A 15870-nucleotide genomic window follows, 5' to 3' on the forward strand; every position below is an offset into this window, starting at 1 on the left:
ACCTCCCGGTTGAGCACACAGACTATGTTCTCAAAGGTCGCTGTTTTCCTCTCGAGGGCCTCACACCTTCCCAGGAGCTCCAGGGTCCGGGAGAGCTCCGACTCTGAGCACAGCGAGTTTGCTGCCAGCAGTGGGGTGTTGTTTTGGGATGAGGAAAGGGCAGGAAGGGGCTTCAGGTCCCCAGAGGCAGCCTTGAGGCTGAGCACAGAGCTCAGCAGCATGTAGAGATGCTCTGCCAAACACTTGCTTTCATGTTCCAGAAGCTTTTCATTTTCCACCTACAAGGAGAGAAACACATCCCCCGTTCAGCATGTGCAATCTCCATGGGCACCAGCCACATAAACTCCCCCTCACGAGGTCACAACATCAGCTTTGAGTTATAAAGGGGAAAAACCAAAGAAAGAGTTGAAGATGTGTTTTGGTGGGGGTAGGGGTTTCTTTTGTTTTAGAAATGCTTCAAATCACATGCAGTGAGGGATGCAAAATGCTTCCTCAGCTGTACACACAAGTCTGCTCTGCATTCCTCCATCCCCTCCCAGAAAGGCTCTGTCAGATGTAAACAGCACCAAAGGACAAAGCCTCACATAACCCCCGAAGAAGGACTGATATGAACATCACCAGAGGGAGCTGGGAAAGCTAAGGGACATGGGGAAACATGGCCTGGCCCAGTTCTTTGCTTATAGAATCCCAGGCCTGGCCCAGTTCTTTGCTTATAGAATTCCAGACCGGTTTGTTGGAAGGACCTTAAAGCTCATTTCATTCCACCTCCTGCCATGGGCAGGGACACCTTCCACTAGCCCAGGTTGCTCCAAGTCCTGTCCAGCCTGGCCTGGAACACTTCCAGGGATGGGGCAGTCACAGGTCCTCTGGGCAACCTGTGCCAGTGCCTCAGCACCCTCACAGGGATGAATTCCTTCCCAATATCCCATCTAACCCTGCCTTCTGAAAGCAGCATGACCACCAGAATCTCAGAGCAATCAGAAGCTCCTCAAGAAGGAGGTTTCCTTCCCCAGGACATTCATTCCCAGGATACTCGGACTGCACAGCAGATGATGTGACGCTTCAGTGCAAAGGGTTTAAACCCCTTCTGTGTTCAAATACCTGAACACAAACACCTGGGACAGTTTGGGGGACAGCAATTTGCAGGTGAGCTCAACACTGGGTCTGGGAACAAGCCTCAAGGTGAACCAAGAGAAGCCCCTTACCACCTCGGCACAGCCCACAGCCTCAAACCGGCAAGGCACTCTGGATCTGCCACATCTCTTCACGTGGTCCCGGAACTAGGAAGGAAGGCAGGAAGGCACTGTTAGACCTTACACATCCCCAGTGGCTCCTTTCCACCTCGCTGACATCCAGGGAACTTCAGCTAAGCTGAAGGACACCTGAGCCACAGTTAATCACCAGCTCCCAGCATGTGGTTAAACTTGGGCACTGCCTGCCGAAGGTGTGACTTTCACGGGAATATGAATACAGCCCTCACCCCTGGAGAAAGCTTAATTTCTCCTTCTAATTTCTCCTTCTTTTGATGACTGGGAGGTCCCACTGCTCACCTGCACATGCAAGAGAGAAAAAGACACCAGCACCGGTACAGGCTGTGGGTGCTGAGCAAAGAGCTTCCCTGAGGGCTGAGGAAGGGGAGGCATAGAGAACAACTCCACAGGGACACAGTTAATTTGGGGCACTTCACATGAGCCTGCTCAGGATGTGCCACAGGTTGGTATTTTTACCTCCATCCCAGCATTCCATTCCTGCAGAGGTGCCACTAACCTCCAACCACTGAGATGACTTGTTTGGGTTCCCACACAGCACATGACTGATCCAACAAGCCCTGGCACAGCATCAGCCTGGGCTTGATACACCTCTCACCATCAGATACCACAGCCCTGTTCTGAACAACCACCATGTTCCCCACTTAACTACTACATCTACTACCACACATGTCGATTAAAACTGGGTTTAAACCACTTTTTTAAAGGCTTCTAGAACCATCAGGCTTGTGTAATCAGCCAGGTTACTCAGAACTAACACTGCAGCATCTAATCAATGAGAGTTTGGAGAGATAAACAAGGGAGTTGATATTTAAACACAGTGTGGATTGCCCGTGGGGATCCCACCAGCCTGCTCTCTGTGGGGTTCCAGCTCCAGCCCACAAATAAGCAAAACTGCACACCCAGCCCCTCCTTACACTGCCCATTTAGAACAACTCTTTGCTTCTATTTTTGCTGCTCTTTCCCCTTGCCCTGCTGAAGGGCCTTTTCCACCAGTGCTACTCAAAACATTTGCCCACAGCAGGCAGGACAGTTTCAGATATGCTTTTGAAAATGTTTCCCAAAACTTTAATTTTTCAGACTTTTGAGCCTTGTACCAGAAGGCAGCTGCAAGGAGGAGAGCTACATGGAGACATGGATTCCATCAGAGGATTAGTCAATGGAAGTGGCTGGAAACGGATTCCCTTTCCTTTAACTGCCACAGTGGTTGATGTAGTTGCCTTACCCAGGCCATAAACCCACATGTGTGCTTTTCCCACAGAGGCTCTGCCCCCAGACAAGGCTCTGAGGGAGGTGGCACAGGCAGCACCAACACAGACCCATGGGTGTAGTGCGTCATGCTCCCTCACACCCATCCAGTATTTGAGACTCATGGAAAGGTCACATCCATGATAACAGCTGCCACTCAACTGTTTTCCCCACTCCACATCCGAATGGACTCAACTTTCCTTCTTGCTCCCAGCCCATCAGGACACCAAACCCTCCCATGGCACAGGGTCGGATGGATACCTTCTCCCTGGGAATCTTCTTCCCACAGCCTTCACAAGTCAGTGGGAATTCAGGGCAGACTTCGTCATGGGCCTGTGAAAGAATGGACAGGAGATGTTTGTGCTCTGAACAACGTCCCCCCTGGAGGCTCTGTGATGGGCACAGCTCCCCAGGGTGGTTTTATACCTCATTACAACAGACCCCTGTATTTTCCAGCTCCTGCTCAAACCTCAGTCACGCTGATCAGTCTGTGCTGACTCACCCTGAGACCTCCAGGCTACCTCACTTGGATGCCTGCGTAGCCTCAGTCTCAATTTCAAAGCTGCTATAATGACTCTTCTAAAAATTAAAAGCCATTGCTTTGATGGTCAAGATAATCAACAGGAAGTTCTATTTATGGCTGTGTCAGGAGAAGACACGTTGTGACAGGTTGGGTGAAGTCAGGCACCACCTCAGCAGGATAATGTGTATTGTTTATCCACTGTGGTGGTGATCAGTCAGCTGAGGCACAGGCCCAGCGCCGGCTCAGCACACGCTGGGCTGAGCTGTCTCATTTCATCTTCACATTCCAATCAGAAAAGCATTTTTCAATCAGAAAGAAAAATATTTTTAAACTGTTTCCTTAGCCAGTCCCTGCACACAAGCACCTGCCCCTGCAGCCAGAATACGGGGCTGTGATGGCCAGAGGGTGATTTCTGTCCCCAGCAGATCCTGGGGCAGCAGTGCTGGCTAAATTGGGAAAGCTGCAACATGCATCTGCTTCTGTGTCACTCCACACTGTCCAAACCTCCTCTTGACACACTGACCGGTTGGAACAAGACATTGGAAACTCCATGAATATGCCGATCAAAATTCAGATCAAAAGATAAGGGCACTGAAGTCTTCATGGAAGGGACAGGAAAACACCAACCAGGAGTGTGTCTAAAGCAGCTGTCTGACAGCAGATGTTTGAGCACTGGGTCACATGCAGCCTCTACGGACAGGAGGTCCTGGTTTAGGGGGGAACCACACAGACTGCAACAGTTACACCCCCAAAAGTGGAAAGTGAAACCATAAGTGGCTCAGCTATGGTTTCTTGGTTATTCTCTCCTTTTGATGCTGTAAGTGAGCAGTAAGGCACAAAGCCTCACCAAGTGTCCCTGGAGAGGTGACCAGCCAGGGGGCAGGGATGGGGGGACACCACTGCCCACACGGACACTGCCCATACAGACATCACTGCCCACACAGCCACTCTGTCTGCAGATACTCTGCCTGCATGAACACACTGCCCACATGGACTCTCTGCCCACACTGACACTCTGCCTGCATGGACAGCATGGACACCACTGCCCACATGGACACTGCCCACAAGGACAGTCTCCCAGCACAGACATACTACCCACATGAACATCACTGCCTGCACTGACAGTGCTCCCTGCAGAGGAGGAGGAGGCCAAGCTCCTGCCTTCATCCCACTCACTCAAAGGGGCTGAGCCCTCTCTTCTACCCACCTACTGCTCTCATGTTCTCCAAACACCCAATAGCATCTCCCCACACCCCACAAAGCACTGGCAGAGGAACAGACAGTGTGGCTGCAGGAAGGAAACTTCACTGTGGAGACAACGATTTAAAAGGGAATATTGAAACCTTATGGTCTCCCATGCCAACATGCTGGGTGTGAAACCATCACCCCCTCCACACTCCTCTCCTCCTAGCACTCCTCCATCCCAACTCCAGCTGCACCCTGTTGTAATGCCCAAGAGCTCTGCCTGCACTATGGGGAGGGAAATCAGACATGCTGAGCTCAGCATGCAACCCATTGGAAAGGGTTAAAGACACCCAGAACTTCAGCCAGTGCAGATCCAAACCTCCAAACATTCCTGTATAAACAGTTTCAGGCTCTTCTAGAATCCCCTGTTCCTTCCCCACCACGGAGGTGTCAGAATAGAGACAGATAGTATCACAGCTGGAAGGAATCCACCCCAGCCCGGAGCCAAGAGCAAGGGCTGGCACCAGAGCCTGATCACACTCCACTCCCCCAGGAATGGGGCAATCCTCCTGTTTACACCTTTCCCAAATCCACATCTGTGAGCTGTTGCTGCAGGGATAAGCACCACTGACATCCAGGCATTCACTGGGAACACTTTCAGGAGCTCTGGGAAGCCACAGGTGTGAATGGAGCTAGGCGAGAACAGGTACTTCCCAGAGCGATCCTGGAGTGGGAATCACAGGGCCAGAGGGAGGGGACAGGCAGGGAAGAACTGAAGTGGAGCTGGAAGACAACAGCCTGACTCAGACCTCCAGGGCTACTCTGTGGTTGCCTCAGTGTTGACTGTCACCCATGGAGGCACATGCCAGCCTGCAGCAACCAACAGCAGGAGCAGGAAAATCAAAGCAGGCAACGCCAGCAGCCTGTCAGCAGCACCTGGCTCTGCCCACCCAATTCAAACCAAACCTGCTGACGGATCATGGATTTCACTCCCTAATAATAAACAGCAAGATAAGCCTGTGGCAGCCTATCCATCACCTGTCTCCATCAGACATGCAATTCTCTGGGAGCACACCTGAGAGGCTACAAATCAGACACCACTGTCCTTCCACAGGCACTCATGGGTTCCCACTGTGTCTCTTCAGTCCCTCAGCACTTGCCTGTGCTCCAACAGGCACAATCAACATATCACAGAATCACAGACTGGTTCGGGTTGGAAGGGCCACTAAAGCTCACCTTGTTCCACCCCCTGCCATGGGCAGGGACACCTTCCACTAGCCCAGGTTGCTCCAAGTCCCATCCAACCTGGCCTGGAGCACTTCCAGGAATGGGCCAGCCACAGCTTCTCTGGGCAACCTGTGCCAGTGCCTCAGCACCCTCACAGGGAAGAACTTCCTCCTAACATCTAATCTAAATGTCCTACCTCAGTATCAGGAAAGCAGAGAAGTGATTTGCAGTATTTTACGTTGAGGTTTCTCTCCCAGGATCATCCTCTACCACCCTGAGTGCTCAACCAGCAGGATGGGGCAGTTCCTGTTGTAGCTGCTCTGGGACAGTATTGCAATGCAGCTGTGCAGAGCAGCTCCGGCACACACAGGGAAAACAGGTTTTAGCAAGGGTAGCTACTACCTGGAGCACACCTCCCTAAGAAGACAGAGGGCAGACCACATTGGGGTCTGCAGATTCCTCCTGAGGGGCAGTGCAGGGGCAGCTCTGATCTCTGCTCTGTGTGACCAGCAGGTAGATGACCCAAGGAACAGCTGGAGCTGTGTCAGCAGAGGGTCAGGCTGGATATCAGGAAAAAAACCAGGGTGGATTGTTGGGGTGTCCTCTGCAGGCACAGGAGTTGGACTGATGATCCTTGTGGATCCCTTCCAACTCAGGATATTCTATGGTTCTACATCCATGCCAGGAGTGCTCCCCTGCCTCCACCTCGGACAAAAGGGAAAACTGCAATTTAATCCAATCACCGTTTAACCTCTCAGGGCTTCACTAAACCTGACTTGAACTCTGGAAGAGGTTTTGCTGGAAATCATTATCTTCTTGCCCTGGTGGCAGACAGGAGGTGCCCCTACTGCCCTGCTCATAACCTGCCATATCCAGCAGCTCCAGTTTTGTGGAGCTCTTGCAGCCACACTGCAAGAGTCCATCAGCATGACACAGAGTTTCCCTCCAGCCCAGGGGCAACACAGGCAGCTGGAAAACGTCATCATGAAACAGCTGCTGTGAGCTGCCTCTGCCAGAGCCTGTGGGAATGTCACAGCAAAGGGCAAGGCTGGCACAGGGACAAGGGACAGCAGGACAGGCTCGGGGGGAGCTGCACACCACAGCTCTCCTACAAAGTCTCCTGACCCCGGAAAGTCAATCTTTTAGTCTCCTCTGAGCACGGCGACAGCAACCATAAGCACAGAGCAAGCTGAAAGTCTTGGAAGCAGGAAAAGGAAGGAAAACCACCAGGAAGGATGACAGAGAAAAACCAGCTCTGGTTAGGAAGTGTAGTGATAGGACAAGGAAGAATGGGGATAAATGGACAGAGGGAAATTTAGATGAGATCTCAGGAAGAAGTTTTCCCTGTGAGGGTGGTGAGACACTGGCACAGGTTGCCCAGGGAGGCTGTGGCTGGCCCCAGCCCGGGAAAGCCAGGGTGGGTGAAGCCTTGAACTCCCTATTGTAGTGGAAGGTGTCCCTGTGGAGGTTGGGACTGGATGATCTCTAAGGTCCATTCTAAGCCCTTAACATACTGTGATACTATGATTCCATGTCCTGTCCCTCTGAAGACACCATGTCCTTCTGTGCTGTGGCTCCTCCTGCCAGGGGAGTCCTAAGCTGGTTCTGTGCCTGCTCAAATCTCTCCCCATACAGGCTGGCTACCAGACACATGGTGACCACACACTCAGTCCTTGTGCTGCATGGAGCCCAACAACAAATGGCTGGGAAGCAGGAACCTAGTCTGTAACTCCTAGTGCCAATGGGAGGTTTCTGAGACTGTCCCACGAGCTGGTGCCAGACACAAATTCCTCCCTTTGTTGGGACACGCTGGTGACAGACCCAAGCAAGTTCACTTGGCACCACAAATAATGAAACCTCAAAGAACAAGGAGTTTGTTGACAGAGGGACACCAAAACAGCACTTCAGGCACCAAAGGCAGGTGAGAAGGCATGAGCAGGTTCTGAAGGTGGCAGAAGGTACAAAAAGTGTTTGAAGAAGCAGCAGCAGGTTTCCACCATTTCCCAAACCAGACTGCCTTTCCCTGGTTGCTTTGAACTACACAAGCATGAGGTGGTGGCACACTGCAGGATGCTTTTTCCAAATGCTTCCATCATCCCAGAGGAATGATTTTCCTAGAGAGACCCTGCTCTGAACAGGAGGAGGGTTGGATCCCCAGAGCATTTTTGGTCAGCCTGAGCCTGGCCCTGCCCTGGCCCCACAGCCAGTGGGAGCCCAGGCTCCACTGTCCCCCACTGCAGACCTGGCTAGGTGCACGGCAAAACCAAAAGGGCTAAAATCCACTTGTCAAGGAAATTAAAAATAGTGTTGGACTATACTGAGTCTCCACAAACAGTTGGTTGACACATGAAGGAGGTTCAAAGTAACAGGGAACACCTGATCAGAGATAATTCCACAGGGCTTCCAGGCTGCAATTAACAGCCACAGTCACATGGAAAGGCCCAAGATGTGCTGTTCACACCCAACGAGGTCACTGCTGGATAACAACCTGCCACCAGGGAGGGGACACCAGTCACACCACCACACTGACCATGCCAGGCACCAGCAGGTTTTCAGCCAGGATCAGAATTCCCCTCTAGCAGTATTTCCACCTGCTGCTCCGTGCTGCTGGCTGCAGGACTGGAGGCTGTGCTCTAGCACTCTGTGCTGTGCAGTGACCGAGCACTGGGACAGACTGCCCAGAGAAGTCGTGGATTCTCCCTTACTGGTGATATTCCAGAAGCATCTGGACACAATCCTGAGCCATGTGCTCTGGGGTGGCCCTGCTGGAGTAGGGAGGTTGGACCAGATGACCCACTGTGTTCCTCCTGTGCTGTGATTCAAGCACTGCCCATGCTGACTAAGACCCTGGAGATCTCCCTTCCTTCTGGCAGCACTTTCACCAGCATGCAAAGCTTCATCTTAATCACTCAGATCACAAGGGATAGCTTGAGGATGAAGCTCCCAGGGGTCTGTCTGAGCTCCACATCAGGAAAAGTGGTGGAACCATCCAGGCTGTGGGAGCTGCAATGCTGGGCAGGGAAGCACTGCCCATGCTGACTAAGACCCTGGAGATCTCCCTTCCTTCTGGCAGCACTTTCACCAGCATGCAAAGCTTCATCTTAATCACTCAGATCACAAGGGATAGCTTGAGGATGAAGCTCCCAGGGGTCTGTCTGAGCTCCACATCAGGAAAAGTGGTGGAACCATCCAGGCTGTGGGAGCTGCAATGCTGGGCAGGGACAAGGGCAGCTCCTCTGCCTCGCAGGCAGTGTGGAGGTGCAGGCTGTGAACGTAAGGGTTGTTATGGCATGAAGCTGAGGACACCACTGACACCCAGAAAAGGGCATATGAGGCAAATACTGCGAGTGGGAGAGGTGTCTTTCACGTGCTGGAGAAGCTGAGCCTGTGGTGAGTAGCTTGAGTTCAACCCCCATTGCTCTCTGCTATCCAAAGGGTTAGAAGTGCCCAAGGGGGGGATGTGCAATCATGGTTTTTGCTCCTGACAGACACCTGGAGCTCAAGGAACATCTCCCTGCACTTGAAGTGCTGCCCCACAGCCCCCTATGGTGAGGGGTTTCTTCACGGTGCAGAAGGGACACACAGCACTCCCTTCAGCCTCAAAGCTCATGACTTGCAGCTCATGACTTCCACGGGGCAGATGCCAAAACTGTTAATTTTGGGGCCACCACAAGAAGGCTGAGCTGGTTTTGGAAGCAAAGAGCAGACCCTCTAGAGCTGGGGCTTTCCAGCCCTCCCACGCAGGCTCCCCGGCACTCCCCATGGCTCACATCCCCCACAGGCCTGGACGGGAAACTGCCTCGTGTCTGGACAGCCACCAACTGGTGTGGGCATTGAGGGAGGCCTGGCTGTGTCTGTGGGGCTGGCTTACAGCTCTGGATAGTGAAAGTCACATGCCTGTTCCCAAAGCAGCAGGTCCTTTTGGTCACCTGCATGTGCGAGTCCATGGTTCTCCCACCACAATGTGCTCTGGTCCTGGGGCAAACTGCTGCTCAGGCTGGCACTGGCTGCAAACTGCATATCACCACCAGGACAGAACCTGGAGCCAAACCCCTCAGAAACATACAATAAATGCTGTACTGAGTTTGAAAGAGAAGGCTGGTCACTGCCACAGCATGCTCATGTGTGCAGCCACAGCACCTCAGGTGCTGTACCCCATGCAGACAACACTGCTGCAACACCCAGAGGCACAACTCTGGAGGAGCAGGAGCCAGAAGCAGCAGCTCCAAAGACCAGTATCTCTGCTCTAAGCGATGCACAAAAGCCTTAAGTTTCAGCCTCAGCTGAAAATCACCACCAAAACTCGTGAGAGTATTCCAGGGATGGGACGGGGGAAGGGGAAACAGTGCAGCACTAAGAAGCAGGAAGAACCCCTGGCTCAGGGTCCCCAGCAGCACTTTTGAAGAGGGACAGTTTTCCCTGCAGCAGGGTTTCTCCAGCATCTCCTAGCAGGAACACTGGGCAGGAAGGGACTGCCCAGTATACCTTAACCCCTTGGTCCCAGGAAGCCCAGAAGCAGCTGCAGACAACCACTCTGGCACCACAGGCTTTCGAGTAACATCACTTGGGGTCTGAGTTTTGCACTTTCCACAGCCTTCCAGGCTTCCCTTACAGTGAACCCTTCAAAACCAAGGTGACAACAGGGCACTCAAGGAAATCACATCCCCTCCAGCGTGGGTAGGCTATCCCCACACCTGACAAGCTCAGAGATGAGCTCATCTGTTTTCCTAGAGCCACCCCACTAAACTTAAATACTGCTGTCAGGATTCAGCTTTAAACTTAGTTCTTTTTCCAAAAGTCAGACAATTCCATTTCCTTATGTCTCAGAAAATTGTGTCTCTCCCCAGGTGCAGAGGCACAGTTAAATCCCCAGTCTGGGGAGGCTGCTAAGGTTGACCACTTGCACACCCCTCCACAGCCTCCTCCTCCCAGCCCAGTCCTGGGGAGGGCACAGGAAGAAGCTGTGAGTTAGGGGTGAGAAGCAGAAATAAAAGGTATATGAGAACTGAGAATATGCTGATAACACAGGAGAGGCACATGGGCAACTGGAGGTGCTGTAAGGCAGGGGGAGAAAGCCAGAGCTGAGGAACCACCAACTCCCTCTCCCTGGATACCACCAGGCAGGATTTTGGGGTCCTTCCTTTAGTTTCTGCAGCCCTCCTCACACTTTCCACCTGAACCTAAAGGTTTCTGCCCACAGCCTGCTTTTCTGTGTGTACATGCAGGCAAAGTCATCAGGAAACCTCCACAGGAAACGAGATCACTGATGAAGGAAAAACCCGTCACGAACTGCTTCATCCAAATGCCACTAAATATTTACAAACTCTGAAAAATGCAATTATAAACACAGACTTAAGAATCTCAGATGGCCCACACAGCTTGAAGCAGCAGTGCAAGCCATGTCCAAGCAGAGTGCACTAGTTTTGTGTGTCCCTTGGAGAGCCAAACCTCAGCCTGCCTGAACAGAAAGCAAAACTGAAATCAGTTTGATTCATTTTTTGGAGTTTGACATTCCAGCTGCAGAACATTCTCTCCCTGATAAGATTAGCAAACCAGAAGTGACAGTATCTCTTGATTTGCAAGGGGAGAAGAGCCTCTCTCAGTACAACACAAGATGTTTAAATTAGCAAACAATGAATTCGCTCTGAGGGACTTTCCATGTCCTGTCGGAAATAGCACAGTGAGGGACTTTCCAGAGTGGGAGCTGAGCTGCTGCGGGACCTTACCCACAGTGCTGGCTACCCTCCTGCACCAGGCAAGCCCTGGGTGGCCGTGAGGGCTAGGGTTAACCTAAGCCCAAGGTACAGCCAGGCTTTGGGCTAACACAGCCCTCTGCCAACTCCTTTCCCAGCCCTCATGGCTCTGACAGCATGGGCACGGCCAGCCCTGGTAAAATGCCACAGCCCTCTAGCAGGAAGCTTGCCTCCTCCCACCAGTTCCCAGGAAAGAACCAGCTTTTCCCAAGTGGGCACAAAATAACCTCCTCCCTCAGGCCAAATGCCACTAGGGCAAGCAGGAGAGACCATTCAGCCCCAAGAGGAACCAGCTAGAAACATCAAGGTTGGAGGAGACCTCTAAGATAATCAAGTCCAACCATTAACCTGTCACTGCTGTAACCTCTAAACAATATCCTCTAGTGCCAGATCCAGACACCTCTTAGACATGCCCAGGGATGGTGACTCCACCACCTCCTTGGGCAATATGCCAGTGCCTGAACACCCTAACAGTGACAAAATTTTTCCTAATATCTAATCTAGCACTGCTACAACCCCCTGAGCCCTCGTACCACACAGGTCTGCCCTGGGACTCACAAACACCTGCAGGCTCACAGTCCCCTGGCAGGAGAGGTGTGTGCCAGGACATAGCCCAGGGCTGCACCTCCATCAGACATCCTCTGTTCGAGCAAACACCAAACTGGGGTTGGGAACATCAAGTGGAGAGTAAAAATGAGGAACAGCCTCATCCATTCAGGAACCCTCCAGCAGCTGTGTGCAAGGTCTGTAATGATGCTACTCACAGTATGTTCCAGTGCCCAAAACCCAACACACAGCTAAACACATCAGCGTAAGCCACACCACAAACTGTCTCCACCTAAGACTAAAGATGTGGGAGGAAAGCTGAATTTTGTACTCAATGCAGGACAAAGAGACACTAAAACCCCTGTGCAAGTTACCTGCAGCACAACCTGGTTAGGGGATCAAGGCTTCTGCCCCAAATAAGGTAAAAACTGTCCCAGAGCTGATGAGGCATATACTAAGTTGTCTCAGTCCACCCGTGGGCACTGAGTGAGGTGAGCACTGTCCAACAGAACCTGTTCTCACACCTGTCAGCACTTCGGCAGCTGTGTGTAAGGTCCTGGGGCAGCACATCACCTGCAGCCCTGCAAGAAGTCAGCCTGATGACAGGACAGCTCTCTACCCTTCTGAACTCCCAGAGAGAGCTGGCTCCTCCAGCATCTCCTAGCAGGAACTGCCCTGTTACCTTGCCCCCTTGGTCCCAGGAAGCCCAGAAGCAGCTGCAGACAACCACTCTGGCACCACAGGCTTTCGAGTAACATCACTTGGGGTCTGAGTTTTGCACTTTCCACAGCCTTCCAGGCTTCCCTTACAGTGAACCCTTCAAAACCAAGGTGACAACAGGGCACTCAAAGAAATCACATCCCTTCCAGTGTGGATTAGGCTGAGCTCATCTTTTTTCCTAGAACCAACCCATAAAACTTAGTTTAAATACTGCAGTCAGGATTAAGCACATCACCTGCAGCCCTGCAAGAAGTCAGCCTGATGCCAGGACAACTCCCTGCCCTTCTGAACTCCCAGTAGGAGCTCTAGCTGGACTTAAGCACTCAGACACTGACACAGGTGTCAGACCACACAGGAGGACCTTTGGCAGTTGATGATTTTTGCTGAGCGCTGCAGGAACTTTTACTGGGGAGAAAAAGTTCAGCAGAGCTCATCAGCCCCAGCACAATCAGCACTGGAAGCTGCTGACAGAGATAATTTGGTCAAGCCAAATGGGGATGAGCTCACACCCTGCAGTCACTGCAGTGGGCATTGGGCACCAGCAGAAATTCAAGTGTGAGGCTAACCATCTGCAGGCACCACCAGCACAGCCTGGACCTGGAACCCTGGTACCACGGAACACCCTGTTCCCTGAATGGCAACCCCACAAACTCTCCGTGCCGCAGCAGTGCTAAGCTTTTCAGCTGACATTCCTTCAGTCCCACACCCACACCAGGAGCCTCTCCCAGGCCTGTGAATGGGGTTCACAGCAGCAGAGCCCTTTAGCACAGACATCCTCATCTCTTGAGCTGAGCTTTGAGCACAGAGCAGGAGGCTCAGACAGCAGGACAGGGAAGCAGAGCTGCAGAAGGATCTCTCTCTGCTGTCAGGCTCAGCAGCCTGGGCAGAAAACTCAGGCCTGATGTGATGCACATCTGCTGCTTCTTCCTTCCACCTTGTCATGGCCTTGCAGAGGGAATTCCAACGTTAGCCTGGACAGACCAAGGTTAAACCTTTCCCTGACACACACCTCAGTCACTGCCAAAGCTTCATGAACCACAGACCAAAGATCTGTACCTGGGGCAAGTGTTAGAGGGAAATGAAATGCATTCCTGTATTTCGGGCCCCACACACGGTGGCTCTGCTGTTCCAGGAGGGATGACAACTGTCCTTCAAGGAGCACCAAAGCTTAACAGGCGAATATACATTCCTGTGCTATGGACCAACTGCCCACAGACACAACTAAAACCTTGATTACACAGCTGGTGGGCTCCTCAGAAGAGCAGGGGTGGAAAAACCACTCAGTCCAGTCTGCTCATGGCCCAGAACAGCTTGGGGTGGTGGGTGACAAGCAGTGCCACCACCCAGTCCCTCTGCCCTGGACAGCTGGAACAGGGTGGTGGCTAGGCCACTTTCCCTGAGCTGATGGGTTTGACGGAGGCAAAAGGTTAACACAAGGCAGAGAAATTCACAATGATTTCATGACACAGCACAGCTTCCTGACAGTTTTCTAGTTTTTTATAGCAGAAAGAAGCTAGAGGCAGAGCAGGTGGTTCCCACCACAGAGGAGATGTGCTCATGCTCCCTGTAATCCCTGTGACCACAAGCAAACTTGAAATTGTCTCAGTCCAGCCTGCACCCTCACTCAGGGCACATATACTCTCAGGCAGGTCACTCAAAGCCTCAGTCAGGACACACAGATCCCCAGTGAGGGCACACAAACCCTCAGGCAGGGAATCAGCTGACAGCTCCCACCACTGTCCTTAGGCACAGACAAGCTCTGAGCCTTCCCCACCCCCAGTGGCAGCAGGATGCAGACAGGACAGGCCTTGCCCTTGCCTTTACCTCATACTCCTTGATTGTGCCCCTCCAGGAGCAGCCGCTGTTGATGCAGACAGCAGGCAGACTCTCCACCTCCCGCCGTGCAGCGTTGTCAGGGAAGGCCTGCCAGGGGAAACGCACGCAAAGCACAGGCATCACTGAGGGGCTGCACCTCTATCAGGGCTCCAAATTCTTTCTGAAGTCTCCGCCCAGCCCAGCTGCCCCATCAGAGACCTGGAGGAGTGCTACTGGCAGCCAAAGTGCAGTGACAGCAGTAAGTAGGTTACAGCATGGGGCTGGGCTTCAGCACTGAGAGTCCAGCACAACTATCACCACACTGGGGAAAAGGGCTCCCAGGGGCTCTCAGAGCTGATGCTTTAAACACAAAGTGCAAGTGGTGTTACTGACACCAGTGAGCTGCTTTGGGGTTTTGTTTAAATGCATTTTTTCTTACCGAGCTTGTTTCCAGAATAGAGATTCCTTCTTCATATATTCCCTCCTGGATGCAGCTGGCACACTTCTGGGGTCCAGCACTGCCAGGCAGAACAATGATCACCAGACAGAAAAATATTCATCAGACAGAAACATGATCATCAGACACAACAAAAGGAAACTGATTTATGATTTAACATTAAAGTCATTTCTGGCAACTTCACAAACTGAAAGCATTTCCTTATTACAACACTACATCGAGCTTTTGCTTGTGTGTATTTTGATGCATATTTCTCATTTTCTTTCATTCTCCCAATGAATTATTCCATTCAGTATCCCTCACCCAGAACCAGGAGGGAGCCAGAACACAAGGAAACTTCTCTGGGAGACAACTTGTGCTTGAATGTCTCCCATTTTGACACAACAACCAGTTGAGTTCCAGGAGCATTCAACAGCTGTGATGAGGGCTGAGGGAGATGAGTGACCCACCTGGAATGCCTCCCTATGGCAAAAACAATCCAGAAGGTTCTGGCAAAGGGAATTTTGAAGCAACAATAAAGTCCAGTGAGAGATTACACATCTGCTTAGAAAAGTGGTGATGCTGAACCTCAACAATAAACACAGCTCCCTCGCTGGGAAGGCTCTGAAAATGAGATTTTCCTCTCCTTTTTTTTTGCTTAAAAAAAAGGCATTTCAAGCAGTTTGTCCTCACAGTGAAGGCACAGCAGTTACCTGATTATTTTCTTGAGGCAGTAGGAGCAGTAGCGATGGCCACATTGTGCCTGGAAGGGTCTCCTGAGGATGTTCTTGCAGTCAGAGCAGAGATACTTCACCTCCAGCTTGGTTCCCAGGATCTCCCTGGCAAACCCAGGCTGCTCCAGGTCCAAGGAACCAGGAGGAGAGGAGTTTGCTGCTGCCATGTGAACAAAGACTTCTGCCACCTTCAGAGACTGGAAATAAACACATTGTTGTGTTTGATTACAACTGCAGAGTGGTGACTTTTCATATGAACTGTTACTCACTGCCCCAAGCCCCAACACAGAGCTAAACCACCAGTATAAGCCACACCACAAACTGTCTCCACCTAAGACTAAAGATGTGGGAGGAAAGCTGAATTTTGTACTCAATGCAGGACAGAGATACTAAAACCCCTGTGCAAGTTACCTGC

The 15870-nt window shown here is 51.8% G+C and overlaps 1 protein-coding gene across 1 annotated transcript; it reads right to left on the reverse strand.

The window, feature by feature from the left end:
• Positions 1–5: 5 nt before the first annotated feature.
• On the reverse strand, positions 6–15622 carry LOC103808775 (TNF receptor-associated factor 2-like; the record flags this gene model as incomplete). Its single annotated transcript, XM_009081580.1, has 6 exons — positions 15435–15622; positions 14725–14803; positions 14295–14393; positions 2778–2849; positions 1206–1280; positions 6–278 (listed from the first exon to the last, which is right to left on the reverse strand). Coding segments are annotated over exons 1-6 (786 nt in total), but the record flags the coding sequence as incomplete, so codon positions are not given.
• Between the last annotated feature and the right edge of the window lie 248 nt (positions 15623–15870).

The sequence above is a fragment of the Acanthisitta chloris genome, unplaced genomic scaffold (genome assembly GCF_000695815.1).
Source record: "Acanthisitta chloris isolate BGI_N310 unplaced genomic scaffold, ASM69581v1 scaffold12469, whole genome shotgun sequence".
Lineage (NCBI taxonomy): Eukaryota > Metazoa > Chordata > Aves > Passeriformes > Acanthisittidae > Acanthisitta > Acanthisitta chloris.